The 14,119-nt window shown below is 54.6% G+C and overlaps 1 protein-coding gene across 8 annotated transcripts; it reads left to right on the top strand.

Annotated features, from left to right (window-relative positions):
* Positions 1-1,822: 1,822 nt before the first annotated feature.
* Positions 1,823-13,265, top strand: CDK16 (cyclin dependent kinase 16). Of its 8 annotated transcripts, none has more exons than XM_080653675.1 (16): positions 1,823-2,241; positions 6,699-6,906; positions 7,425-7,576; positions 7,683-7,808; positions 7,915-7,971; positions 8,069-8,183; positions 8,854-8,948; positions 9,042-9,104; positions 9,349-9,472; positions 9,615-9,735; positions 9,848-9,945; positions 10,029-10,134; positions 10,220-10,262; positions 10,384-10,474; positions 11,835-11,912; positions 12,265-13,265. In XM_080653675.1, the coding sequence occupies exons 2-16, from the start codon at positions 6,705-6,707 to the stop codon at positions 12,306-12,308; spliced, it is 1,515 nt and encodes a 504-aa protein (XP_080509801.1). In that variant the 5' UTR covers positions 1,823-2,241; positions 6,699-6,704; the 3' UTR covers positions 12,309-13,265. The 8 variants fall into 8 exon arrangements, with proteins under 8 accessions (XP_080509801.1, XP_080509798.1, XP_080509799.1 ...); XM_080653672.1 differs by having other exon boundaries at positions 1,829-2,241; positions 12,268-13,265; XM_080653673.1 differs by having other exon boundaries at positions 1,829-2,241; positions 11,998-13,265.
* Positions 13,266-14,119: the final 854 nt, after the last annotated feature.

Below are 14,119 nucleotides of genomic sequence, written 5' to 3'. Positions count from 1 at the left end.
TCTCTTTCCCCTGCCCCCCCCCCAACCTGGTCTGTCTGACCTGAGGCCTCTTAACTTTGAGAAGAGAGTCAGCTGTGGGTGGCTAATTGGTTAGAGTAGGAAATAGGAGGCTCACCCCAGTCCCCAACAGGACTGCATACTCTGTCTGCCCTTGGTCTTCTTGGCTGAACACTCCAAACAGTTGAAAGCACCAATGTGGCCTCTTTGTGCCTAAGGATGCCACTCATACCTCTGTCCCTCACCCAACCACTTAAAAACAGACTCCTCATCCCTTCACTCAGTTCTGGATATTGGGAGTAGCACAACCTGAAATGATGGGGCTTCAGGTGGGCATTTTTAAAGAGGGTAGTCAGGGAAGGTTTCATGAAGGTGACATTGTAGCAAGGACTTGAAAAAGGTGAGGGGATGAGGCCCGTGAATGTCGGAGGGAGGAGCATTCCAAACAAAGGGAACAACAGCAAGTGCAAAGTCCCGGAGGCTGGGTTGTGCCTGCTTTACTCAGGAACAGCTAGGAGACTAGTATGGCTGGAGCAGAGTGAGAGAAAGCAGGGTAGGAGATGAGGTCAGTTAAGTCATGGACCTGATTAGCTCACAGAAGACTTGTCAAGTACAGTGTTTCCTCATGGTCGCCTAGTATAACCCTCACTGAATAGCTGGTGTGAGCAAGGCTGTCATAAAGGGCAGCTCAGGACAGGCTGTGAGGCTGGCTTTGGGCTGAGGCGCAGTGTTAGAGATGTCCCGGAAGACCTGCTGAAGGTTGCTGCCCTGTGAGTTGGACTTGGTGGGGAGTTTTAGGCAGAGAGAGGGGTGAGGGATTAGGTCTGTCGGGCAATGCTTTGACACAGCAGGCACCCAGGAAGTAAAAAAAACCCCACAGAGCCAGGAGAGTCAGGGGCAGGGCTCTGGCGGGCAAAACAAAGATAGTTGAGAGGTGGCAGGAAACACCAATTCTGGGAGCAAACAATAGTTTTGAAGCGGAAAAGAAACCCGGGTTTTAGCCCAAAGTCGCGAGCATGCGCAGTAATGCACTCGCCTGTTTAAAGGTCCGCCTTCTTTAGCCTAGGCTCCACCCCGTGCGCCTGGCTGAGAAAGGGAGGAGGGAGGGTTAAAGGCGGGACAGGAGTTGATTGAACGTTCTTTTGACCAATCAGCTTGCGGGATATTTGGCCTATGATGAAAGGAGCTCGGAACAAAAAGGAGGGCCCGCCTCCCGGCCATGAAAACCAGGCAGAGGTGTGGTAGGCAGCGAAATCACGCCTCTTCGGTTCAGCCACGCCCTTCATTCTTGCACTGCCTCACCCCAGGGAGCAAACCCGATTGGCTGGGCGACAACCTCAAAAGGCGGGGCCGTGCACCGTCACAGTGGGAATAAGCTAGCGGTGTGGGAGTGGGGGCAAGTGGGAGGGAGAGCAGCTGGGCGGGTAAAGGCCAATGATTCTCCGGGCAGCCTTTCCCAGAAAAGTCATCTCGCGAACCTTTAAAATTCCTGCTTCCCAAGGCACCTCCAGGGGCTAAGACTGCCTCTATCTTTTTCCTCCTTGCAAAAGTCCCATTTGCTATCATGGGGATGTACCAAGTGAGACCGAGTAGGGGGAGCAAGTGGTGACTGGTACGCCGGTCACCAGCTGCTGCCCGCTTACTAGCAGTTTTCTAGCTAGATCGTAACTGAGTACCAAGCAACCTCTCCAATCCTCCCTGGCGCCGTTCCAGGGCTGGCGCCACATTCCCTGGTGGGCGCGCAATGGCCGCGTCGCCTCCCGCGGCGGACGGGGCTTTTGGTACGTGCAGTCCGAGGTGAGTCCCCTCCTTCCCACTGCGCCCTGGCCAGCGCGTGCGTGCGCATGCGCGGAGCGCGGCGCGCGCGGTAGTTGGGTCGCAGGCAGTTCGGCCCTGGGAGCCACCGCGTCTCCGCGAGCAGTGGGCTCCGAGCCGCGAGCCGCCGTGAGCTCTCGGATTCGAAGCGGCGCTGACGAACTCGGGGGCATCGCCCGCAGCGGCCAAGCTCATGGCCGGCTGAGCGGGACGCCGCCGCCGCCTCAGCCACCGCCGCCGCCGCCGCCGCCTCCTCCTCCTCAGCCGGCGGCGGCCCGGGCCCAGCAGCCATGGCCGAAGACTACTGGGACGGGCGCCTGCGGCGAACCGGAGGAGGAGAAGGAGGTCGCGCGGCCTCAGCGCGGGCCGCCGCCCCAGGCGCCTCCGCGCCGGCCCCGCGGCGCTGAGGTTGCTCGCGCGCCCCCGCCGGTGAGCGCGTCACCGAGACGTGGGGTGGGGGCTGCCCTTTCTTCTACAGAACCCACCCAGACCCCAGGCGGTGTCCGGGGGTCTGGGCTGCACTATCCGCATGGGCCTCCACCCCGCAGCGAATTGCCCAGAATGCACCAGGGCAGGGGGTCATTCAGGGCCTCCCTGACCTTGGCCCCGCCCTGGGCCCAGTGTGGGAGCTGGGGGTGGGAAGCTGCTAATGGGGAGGGGCGTGATCGAAGGACTAGAGAGAGTAGAAATGGGTGGCAGAGTGGTGAAAGAGTCGAGGTTGGCTAAGGGGGGGCCTGAGTTTTGGAGGGATCAGAGATGTGTAAGGTATGGGGTCCAGTGTGTGCTAGTGGGGGGGTTGCAGGAGGGTGGAGGGCCCCAAACGTGTATAATAGACTAGTGAAGTCAGAGAAGTGCTGACATACGCAAATTGGGTCCTAGCTGTAGAAGGGCCCTCTGTGTTACCAGGGGATAAGGTGGTAGAGGTACCGGAATGTGTGCTAACAGGATCAGGGTTTGAGGCCCTGTGTGGTGAGGGTCAGGATGGTGTTAATACGGGGTATTTGTCCATGAGGACTGCAGCGTGTGAGGTGCCAAAATGTGCTCATGGAGGGCAGCCTAGTGAAAGGACCAGAGTGTTGAGCCTTGCTAATGGGGGTCATAGCTGCAGAGGGTACAGGCGTGAGGTAATAAACGTCTGGGTAGCATGAGGCCCAGTCTATGCTTATGGGGGCAGAGGGGTGGAAGACCTGAGCCTGTGCTAATGGCTGTCAGTTGTGGATGAGGGAAGTGTTTAGCACTGTAAGAGGTTCAGTGCATTCAGGATCAAGATGGTGTGAGATCAGTGTGTGTCCATGAGGGCCGGGGATGCAAGACTCTAGGGTGCGCTAAGAGGAGGCAGGGTGATATATGAAGTTAGAGGGACTGCTAATGTGGCTTTAGAGCCTTGGAGGCCCTTAAATGTGTGCCAGTCGGGGGAGAGTCAGAGCTGTATGAGATCTGGAATATGCTAATGAGAGTCAGAACATTGCGAAGACAGTATGCTCTTGTGTCCATGGATGTGTTGAGGTTCCAGGGAGTGCTAATGAGGGGTAGAACTGTTCAGGGTTTCTAGTGTGCAAGGAGGAGGATCAGGGCTGTGAAGGGATCCAAGTGTGAATCAGCCAGGCTTAGAGCTGTGGAGAAGTTGAAGCAAAGAGAAATAAGGAGCAGGAATATGTGAATGTCTCGCTGTGCTAAAGTGGATTAGAGCCATGGGTGGCTGAAATGTGTGCTAAGGGGGGGGGGGGGTCCGGGCTGAACGAAGACCTGTGTGCACTAATGAGGGTCAGGCCATTATATAACAGCGTGTTTGCCCCTGGAGATAGGACTGAGGAAGGGTTCAGGGTTATAACAGTGTGTTTGCCCCTGGAGATAGGGCTGGGGAAGGGTTCAGGGTTATAACACTGTGCTTGACCCTGGAGATAGGGCTGAGGAAGAGTTCATGGTATGCTACTGGGAGGCACTGTGTGAGGCCCAGTGTGTTCTAATAGAGGTCAGGGTGAATTGAAGGTCTAGCTTGTGCCGATGGGAGGTGGCAGAGACAGGATAGTGGGAGGACCAGAAGATGTGGTAATGATAGTCCTATCTATGGAGGGGTCTGAGCTTGGACGAAAACAGGTCAGGGAGCTGCAAGGTTCACTTTGTGTTAATGGGATTTAGGGCAGTGTGAAAATCCAGTGAATGCTAATGTGGGTCAGCTGTAGAGGGTCCCAAGTGCATGTTAATAGGGGTCAGAATCATGTAGGGGGAACAGTGTGTCAACGGGGTGAGTGCTGTGGAGAAGCGAACAGGCAGCTGGGCCTGGGAGGGACCCAAGAATGTGGTAGGAGTTCACTTTGAAGATTCTGTGCTCTGTTGGGGCTTTGAGCTGGCGGCAGTTAGAGATAAAGGGTAATTGCAGGTGCTGATAGCAGTTAAAATGCCGAGGGGCCTTCGCGGAAGGTCCAGTATATACTGAGAAAAGGAGGACATTGAGGGCCCGGTGTGTGCTTATGGGAGTCCGGACAGGATGAGGATGGTATGATCTTATGGGACTTAGAAGAGTGTGACGCCTGTGTCCTCAGTGGTTCGGTGTAGCGCGAGGAGGTAAGTGTCCTTGGGTATTATGAGAGTATTCAAGTTAATATGTTCAGGTGTCTCTGCTCACAGGGTCCCACCCAGGGCCCCCCTACTGGGGGTGTTGCATGATACAAAGATTTTGTAGCCCATCTTCCTAAACTCCCCATAAAACTGAACTCTGGAACCTGTCCAGCCCTTGGAGTTTCCAGTTAGAGGTCATGGACCCATAGCTCCTCTAGCTCCCTCCTCATTGTCCATCCAGCCCTACTTATAATCCTCCACCCCCACCCCGCCCAGCTCCTCTATTCCCTGCGACAGCAGACAAGTGGACTGGGGATCTGTGCCATGCAGACACAAGACAGTCTTTGGAGCTGGCCATACTTCACCTGCCTCAGTTTCAGGTCCAGTGTTGAGCCTCCTGGGCCAGGATTTTGTTGGTATCCTGGGTTCTCTGGACGGAACTCATCCTCTTCACTGCGGTCTTTCTGCTAGGCTGGCCCCTCTACCCCTCCTGAGGGTGGTGAAGGCAGGCAGGCAGAGGCAGGGTGTGGGGACCGCTGGAGTAATACCTGATTTCAAGGTAACAGATGACCCACTTCTCTCCTCGGATCCAGGCCCAGCCTCATCCTCGACCTCCTATCTAGCTTCACTTCCCTTGGGCCCAGGGCCATCTTAGGCCCTGCTGTGAGTCCAGATGGTTCCTGGGCCAGGTCTTTCCCCCTCCTTGCTGGCCCAGAGCCCAGGTGGAAGCAGAAGAAGGCCAGCCTAAGCCTTTTGGTGGCCCTGTTCCCTCCAGCAGCCCCATCTAGGTAGGTCATCTTCCTGCCGATGCCACCTTGTCTGGGGTTGTTCGTGAGCAGCAGGGACTCACTCTGGTAGAGATTGGTTCTAGGTCCTCAGCCCCCTGATTCCATTAATTTCTGCCATAAGCACTTTTTGAGCATCTACTCTGTGTCAGTTACCGTTCCAGGTCCTCAGGATATAGCTGTGACCTAAACAGACAGAAATTACTCTGGCGGAGCTGATTGTCTAGTTATGGCGGTGAGGAGACAGTAAACTGATAAGTAGATGGTGTCATTTCTGAGGAGGTGATGAATTCTGGGGGATAATTGACAAGGTGAAGGGAGCTCAGGATGGTTGAGATTTTAAATAGGCTCAGAGGTCAGGGTTCAATCCCCAGTTAGGGGGCGTGCAGGAGGCAGCCAGTCAATGATTCTCTCTCATTGATGTTTCTCTCCCTCTCCCTTCCTCTCTGAAATAAAAAAATATTTTAATTAAAAAATAAATAGGGTTATTTGTTGAGGATTATCCATGAAAAAGGTAATATTTGAGCGATGGCCTGAAGGGGGTGAGGGAGTGAACTGTTTTAGAAATCTGGGGGAAGGGTATTTCAGGTATTTGCACGGGAACAGCCAGTACAAAGGTTCTGAGGTGAGACTGCTGGGTGTGGTTGCAGAACAGCAACTAGCAGTGATTGAGGGGCAGGTGAGGCCAGAGAGGTAATAGGGGTGAATGGGGTCAGACCATATGGGCCACATTGAGGACTGGAACATTTATTGGGGGTGATAAGGGAGATGTGGTACATTCTCAAGTACAGGAGAAGTGTGACCTGGCTTATAAAAGTCTGGGTGAGACCCTATGAATCCCAACCTGATTGAACCTTTCCAGCAGCGGTCAGGATAGCTTGTACTCATTGAGATCCCCCCACAACTCCACTTAGTGGTTGTGTCTGGGTCAGACCCTCCTCCCCCTACACCCCTCCCTTGGGTAGATCAGTGGCGTAGTCTACTAGTCACCATGACGATGGTTGCTAGGGGAGGTTAGAGGTCCTTGTAGCCATACAGAGCAGTCTGCCTTGGCAGTTGGGGGTGATGTTGGGTTGGTGCCGGCGGAAAATGCCTTTCTACGGGCGTGCCCAGGGTTATGTCAGTTGTTCTGAGGTCCCGAGCAATTCCCCCTCCCCACCCATGGCTAGGTTCATCACTGCCGCTGCACCCAAGAATACCTGCTGCTCCCACAGTGGGGCTGACCCCATAGAAACCAACATTCCATGGGTTGGACCCTTGCCCTCAGCCATCCACCCAAGACTCAATACTCAGGTGGGCTACTTAGGAGCAGGGTCCCCAGGGGCTAGCTGTAGGCAGGCAGGCACTGACAAAGGTCCCTGTCCATGCCAGGTTTCCAGAAATCCTGAGTGGTTCCAGGACTCCTCAGTGGTTGGGTGGGCACTGACAAAAGTTCATGTCTGTGCCTCACTAGGTTGTCATGGGCTTTAGGGGGCCCATGGTCAGGCAGATGCTAACATGGATCCCATTCCCATCTATGCCCTGCCCCCGCCCCCCTCTCAGGTCGCTATGGATCGGATGAAGAAGATCAAACGGCAGCTGTCAATGACACTCCGAGGGGGCCGAAGTGTAGACAAGACCAACAGTGCCCCTGAACAGATAGGCCTGGATGAGAGTGGCGGTGGTGGTAGCAGTGACCTTGGAGAGGCCCCCACCCGCGCTGCCCCAGGGGAACCTTGCTCTGGGCGGGGACTACTCAGCTCTGCACCAGGTGGGTCTACTGACCACTTCCTCCCCTAGACTGGTTCCCAGGTGCTGCTTTCCAGCCAAACTCCTCTTAGACTTGCGTTCTATTAATTGCCATTTCTCCATTCCCTGCCATCCTCTCTATCTGTGCCCCTTTTGTTGGCTTGCTGCCCAGGCCTTGCCCCAGCTCCCCTAAGCCTCCTTGTACGCTTCTCCTACACTCTGCCAGTACCCTCAGGCCCCCTGGTGCCTGCCTGCCCTGGGTCTTTGGCTGCCTCCGCCTGCCCCTAGCCCCAGGCTAGCCACAGTCTCAGCTCACCCCTGGAACCTGGCGTTCCACACTAGGTGACTATTCCCCCTGCCCCATTCAACCTTCCTGCCCTGTCTGAACCTCCGTAGGCCTTGCCACCCTCTCCCTAAGGGACCCCAGGCTGCTCTGGGGGACATATGCACACCTGTATGATGAGCGAATGTCATTGGGAAGAGGGTATCCTGGGTCTCCTGACTCCACCTGGCCTGCCCTCCCCCTGTTGCCACCACCAGAGATTGTACACGAGGACTTGAAGATGGGGTCTGACTTGAAGATGGGGTCTGATGGGGAAAGTGACCAGGCTTCAGCCACATCCTCAGATGAGGTGCAGTCACCAGTGAGGGTGCGCATGCGCAACCATCCTCCTCGCAAGATCTCCACTGAGGTGCTTAACCCTCCTGTCTGGGTGGCGGGGGGCGGGGCTGGAAAAGAGGGTTAGACCTGTGGTGGTGGACCTCATGGTCCTGTTTCTCCCCTCTCTCGCCTGCTAGGACATCAACAAGCGCCTCTCACTACCAGCTGACATCCGGCTGCCCGAGGGCTACCTTGAGAAGCTGACCCTCAATAGCCCCATCTTTGACAAGCCCCTCAGCCGCCGCCTCCGCCGTGTCAGCTTGGTGATCATCTGCTATTCCTGTCCTCTTCCTCCTCCTCTTTCCCTACCTCCTCTCCCCCCTATACCCTTCCCTGAGCCTGCTTCAACCTGTGTCCTTTACTCCACAGTCTGAGATTGGTTTTGGGAAACTGGAGACCTACATCAAGCTGGACAAGCTGGGCGAGGTGAGGGACAGCCAGGAGGCCCATGATGAGGGTGTGGGTCAGTGGGAACTCCCCCTAGCCTCAAGCTCCTCTCCCATAACTGTTCCTCATTCCCCAGGGTACCTATGCCACCGTTTACAAAGGCAAAAGCAAGCTCACAGACAACCTTGTGGCGCTCAAGGAGATCAGACTGGAACATGAGGAGGGAGCACCCTGCACCGCCATCCGAGAAGGTACAGACAGCCGGGAAGATCTGCCCCAGGCTTCCTACGCATTCCCCATGGTGTGCACACCCCCCCCCCCCATAATGAGACTGGGGGTTCTGATACTTTCCTCCTGATACTCTGGGCTTCGTGAGAAAGTGCCCGTCACTCACATGTCTAGGTAATAATCAAGGTAACCAGGAATCTGGTCCTGTTGGGAGAAGAGGCAGAAGAATTGGAAAGCAAGGTTCTTGCTTTGGTTCCGAGGACATCCATCCCTGAAAGTGCTCACCAACTTACTTGATACAGTAGTCAGTCAGAACATCACATGCAATGATTTGAATTGCATCAAAATTGAATGTGCAAACTGGGTTTCAGATGAAGCTACAGGCCTGAGGGTTGGAGCAAGGCCCCTTTCCAGAAACCAAAAATGGGTTTAGGAACTGTAGTGTCACATAATCCTGGGGCTGCGGTCCCACGTTCTTGTTCCATACTCTTCTCTGAGCCTTAGTTGCCACATCTGGATCATGGGCACATGCCTTCCTGGCATCAGGTGGGCTAGAGCTGGTGGCTGTGAGTCCCCACTCCAAACTGCACAGGGAAAGAAGGAAACCCTGGGCTCATCCCGGTCTAGTCCTTGTCGTTATCCCGAGGGTGGGGCCCTGACTCTTCTCCCGTCCCACCCCCATGTTTCCTGCAGTGTCCCTGCTTAAGGACCTCAAACATGCCAACATCGTCACGCTACATGACATTATCCACACGGAGAAGTCCCTCACCCTTGTCTTTGAGTACCTGGTAAGGTTGGGTGGCAGCGAGTCCCAGGGGGAAGTTGGGTGATGGCCAAACAGGATGTGACCTTCTTCCCTCTACCTTATCTTCTCTCTCCAGGACAAGGACCTGAAGCAGTACCTGGATGACTGTGGGAACATCATCAACATGCACAACGTGAAAGTGGGTGTGGGGCAGGAAACGGGGGCACAAGGGCCACTCACCCAGTCCACCCCACAAATCTCCCCGAAACGACGTCCCATTTGGCTTTTTTGCTGGGAGCCCTTGCAGGGCATTGGGACCCTGTCCTCTTTTGTGAGACAAGGCTCTGGGCTCAGTGTCTGTGTTTGGGAGGGGGAGCAGTGCCTGTTGGGAGTCAGGGTGCTGGATACTCTTTGACCTCTGCCTGCCTTTCCTGGGTCCCCAGCTGTTCCTGTTCCAGCTGCTCCGTGGCCTGGCCTACTGCCACCGGCAGAAGGTGCTACACCGAGACCTCAAGCCCCAGAACTTACTCATCAACGAGAGAGGAGAGCTCAAACTGGCTGATTTTGGTACCCTCGGCCTTCCCTTCCCAGAGACCCCCCCCAAGCCTTACTCTCCCAGCCTCCCCCTTCCCCGTGACCACCTACTCTCAGTCCCCCAGCCTGTTCAGGACCACCTCAATCCCAGCTGCCCCTTCTCGCCACCTCCCAGGTCTGGCCCGGGCCAAGTCAATTCCAACGAAGACCTACTCCAATGAGGTGGTGACCCTGTGGTACCGGCCCCCCGACATCCTGCTCGGGTCCACAGACTACTCCACCCAGATTGACATGTGGTGAGGACAAGTGGAAGCGTGGCAGGGGCCGTGCAGTGAAGGGGGTGGCTTGGTCACAGTGGCCAACCAGTCAGCTGCCTCCCCATTTATTCACTGTGCCCTCCCTGCCCAGGGGCGTGGGCTGCATATTCTACGAGATGGCCACAGGCCGACCCCTCTTCCCAGGCTCCACAGTGGAGGAGCAGCTGCACTTCATCTTCCGCATCTTGGGTGAGGAGACAGGAGCCCTCAGAGGTGTGGGGACAGGCAGGGAGGCCCTCTGAGATGCTTAGGGTAATGCCTCTTCCCACCAGGAACCCCAACTGAGGAGACATGGCCGGGCATCCAATCCAATGAAGAGTTCAAGACACACAACTACCCCAAGTACCGTGCCGAGGCCCTTTTGAGCCATGCACCACGGTGAGGCTGGTGCGGGGGGTGGGTGTGTGTTAGGGCCGGAGTGCCCAAACTCAATTTAAAGCAGGTCCCCTTGTCCTTGTGGTAGACTTGATAGCGATGGGGCTGATCTCCTCACCAAGCTGCTGCAGGTGAGACCACTTCCCGAGTCAGCCTTGGGGCCTGGGGGTGTGGGGGAAACAGGGAGCTCCGGGGTGGGGAGGAAGAGAGGCTTACTCTGTGGAAGTGTCAATACTCCCCCCACCCCCTCAGTTTGAAGGTCGCAATCGGATCTCTGCAGACGACGCCATGAAACACCCATTCTTCCTCAGTCTGGGGGAGCGGATCCACAAACTTCCTGACAGTGAGTGGAGCTGGGGAAGGGAGGGCCGGTGGGGGGCTGTGGGAAACAGGACTGCTGTAGACAGCCAAGCCCTCTTGCCCCCATCCCACTCGGTGCTGTTGAGTAGGGGCCCTGCCAGGAACTGACCAACTCAGCGAGGAGCCATAATGTGTATATGTGCACAGGCAGGGACGGGCATGTGGGGGGGGGGGGCGGGTTATGCCCAGGTGTTAACCCCTAAACCCTGGGGAGGGTGAGGCAGGGCAGGGACAGTCTCTGGGGTCAGTCCCAGATGGGTGGTTACCTCCCCTTCCTCCACTCTCAGGGGGTACACATTTGTTCACGTGTGTGACATCACCTCTTAGGGGGTACACATTTGTTCACGTGTGTGACATGTTCATTACAAACAAGTTGCTTAGTTTTCAGTTCCTTTTACCTTGCATGGAAATTTCCAAATATACATAACAATAGATACAGTGTTGCTTTCCCTTTTTTAGAGTAAACATTTCCTTGTAAAGTATGTACTGAGAAATGCCCAGGTCATAAGTATACAGCACAGTGAATTTTCACAACACACACGTGACACAGGCATACGGTCAGAAAACAGGATGTGAGAAGCTCCCCCAAAGTGCCTCAGGTTCCTTCAGATATTCCCAGCCCCTCCCCAAGGGTTACCTCCAGATGGACTTCTAACAGCTTACATAAATTTCCCCCGTCCTTGTACTCTGCAGAAATGGGATCATACGGGGTGTTCTCTTTTTACATCTGACTTTTTAAAACTTTTTAATATGGGCGTTTTTAATTAGATATGTTCATGTATTAGACCAAATACTAATATACTAATATAATATACTAATACTAATATAAGTCCCCAAGTTCTCTATCAGGTCATCAACTCATAGTGAATCTGGTCTAACCTATATTCTCTCTGATTATTTTGAATCAAATCCCAGACATATTATTCACCTATAAATGATTTCAGCATGTATCTATTAAATCTTTTTTTAAACATAACAATGTCATTATTGCACCTAAAAAATCTTGGCCCACTTTGCATACCTCCCCATTGGACTAATCCAAATGAAATCCCAAGCACCATCCAATCGCCTAGAGTTAGGTGATAATTACAATACCATTATCACTTGAAAAATTAATAATAAAAAAAGAAAAATTAATAATGCTTTCTTGGTGCCATGTAATAGTCCATATTCCATTTTTCCTAATTGTAGCTAGTTTTTGTGTGGGATTATTTCACAGATGAAAGTCAAGCCTCTCAAAGAAAAGGCAGCTTTTTCTAATTCCCCCAGTGGGGCCACATGGGAGGGTGGCTCTGGATGACCCCATGGGTCATTTCCTACTTCTGTCTCCACTCCACCCACAGCTACTTCCATATTTGCACTAAAGGAGATCCAGCTACAAAAGGAGGCCAACCTTCGCTCTTCGTCGATGCCTGACTCAGGTAGGTGTGGCCCTCGCCCTCTTCTCTGCCCCATCCATCTACCTGCTTGTTCACCAACAGCCATCCGCTCTGCTTTCGCCCGCAGGCAGGCCAGCTTTCCGTGTGGTGGACACCGAGTTCTAAGCCACAGACCCAGGCCCCAGCAGGCAGCAGCTGGAGGGATGCCACACCCCTCACAGGGCAGCCCCCAACTGCATCCTCCCTGCTTGCTGCCTGCCTACCTGCCTGATCATGCTCGCCTGCCCACGTGTTCCCTGCTGCCTGTCCAAACATCCATTGGCCTGTCTGCTGGGTGCTAACAAAGCTCTCATCGCTCCTTCACCTGGTCTGTCTGTCTCTCTCTCTGTCTTAGTAGTAGCCGGCGGACAGCATGGCCGTGCCAGCCTCCCACACTGAGGCCAGGCCTGTAGCCCTCCCCATCATACCCTCCCCCAGGACCACTACCCCATGGCCAGCGAGGGGTCCGGCCAGCCCAGGCTCGGGATCTCAACTCAGACAAGATGTGGCAATGCCTTGGGTCTGAGGTTCCCCCTGCCTGCTTTCCTGCCTGCCCCACCTGCCTCATGTTGTGTGGGCCTTTTTTGTTTCATTCATTGTTGTTTTTTTTAATTATTTTAAAGGAGGTTTTCATTTTTTAAATGCAATATCTCTGTACAGACTGGCTGGGCCCCACCCCCCGTGGCCCTCCCAAAGTATTTTGTGCAATGAAGCCCTGCTCCCAGCCTTTCCAAGGCAGGGACACAGCCCCTATTCAGAACCCTGACCATCCCCAGATCGTGGGGTTGGCTAAGGGCAAGCATGCCTCGACTACTCGCCTTCCTACACACATACACACAAACACACACACACACCCTCCCCACCGCCTGCCATCCCAGGCTGCAGAGGTACCTGAGGACTACTGGAGACTCTGGGAGATGGACAAGTGGGGGCCCCCACTCTTTCCCTCCTGCAGTTCCATAGTTGGGGCCTCCTTCCGTCTCAGGGTCTCCCCAGCCTAGCCCTCTTGCCCCCATCCCACTCGGTGCTGTTGAGTAGGGGCCCTGCCAGGAACTGACCAACTCAGCGAGGAGCCATAATGTGTATATGTGCACAGGCAGGGACGGGCATGTGGGGGGGGGGGGGCGGGTTATGCCCAGGTGTTAACCCCTAAACCCTGGGGAGGGTGAGGCAGGGCAGGGACAGTCTCTGGGGTCAGTCCCAGATGGGTGGTTACCTCCCCTTCCTCCACTCTAAACCCTGGGGCCTTCAAATGGGGTGGGAGGACATGGGTGGGGGCCCTCCTAGTGGGGTTTGGGAGGTTGGGTTCCTGAATGCACCATAATCGCTGTATGAAACATTAAAAAGTCTGAAGTGAAAAATGTGATTGCAAATCCCTGTAGAGGTGAAGGTAGACTTGACCCATGGTGAGTACTAGGACTTTGGCGAATTCGTACCTGGTCCCCGCTGTCTAGGAGAGCACTGGGAGTGGGTCAGGGACACGTCATGACTATAAAAAAGGCATCTGAGGGGTTGCACATGCAACAGTGGAACTCTGAATTGAAGCAGGTAAGGCAGGCTGAACAGAGGATGGGCTAAGAGGCATTAGATTTATCCAAGAATATGAGGAAGCCAGACAGAGGGTGGATGCCGGAAGGTGTAGAGAGGCTGTTTGAAAGACACTTGGAAGGCCCAATAAAACCAGGAGGTGGGGAGATGAGACAGGCCCAGAACGAACACCACGTGTGTGACCGGGACACCATGAGGCAAGCCAGTTGGAGAGACACTTCAAAATAGATTTTTGGACCACTGAGTAGGTAGGGGAATCCTAATACTTGGATTAAAAATTGGGAATGGGGTCATCAATAGAACTGGAAGTTTGGATTATTGGTATCTGGGAAGTAATGGAAACCCTGGTGAGACATGGGTGAAGTGATCCTGGAAAGGAAGCAGTGATTTTGAGAGTCACAGAGGGAGGGGCACATCCTGGGACTTGGCCTAGTCCATACTTAGCTCCTGTCCCACCAATTTGGGCAAAGCCAAGAACAGACTTCCAGGCAGAATAGGTGGGGTGGGCAGAGCCAGGCAAACGCTGCAGGTCACAGGAAGCCTAATTAAGTGGCTGGTCAGTGAAGTCCGGGAGCAGGGGCCCGAGGGCTTCTAGTCCATTGTGTCTCAGCACTTGGGTGATAACCTCAGCTTGCAGCCTTATGATTCCACAATGGCTGCCA

Source organism: Plecotus auritus (genome assembly GCF_963455305.1).
Source record: "Plecotus auritus genome assembly, chromosome: X".
NCBI classification, from domain to species: domain Eukaryota; kingdom Metazoa; phylum Chordata; class Mammalia; order Chiroptera; family Vespertilionidae; genus Plecotus; species Plecotus auritus.
This window is presented reverse-complemented; position numbering and strand designations above follow the sequence as displayed.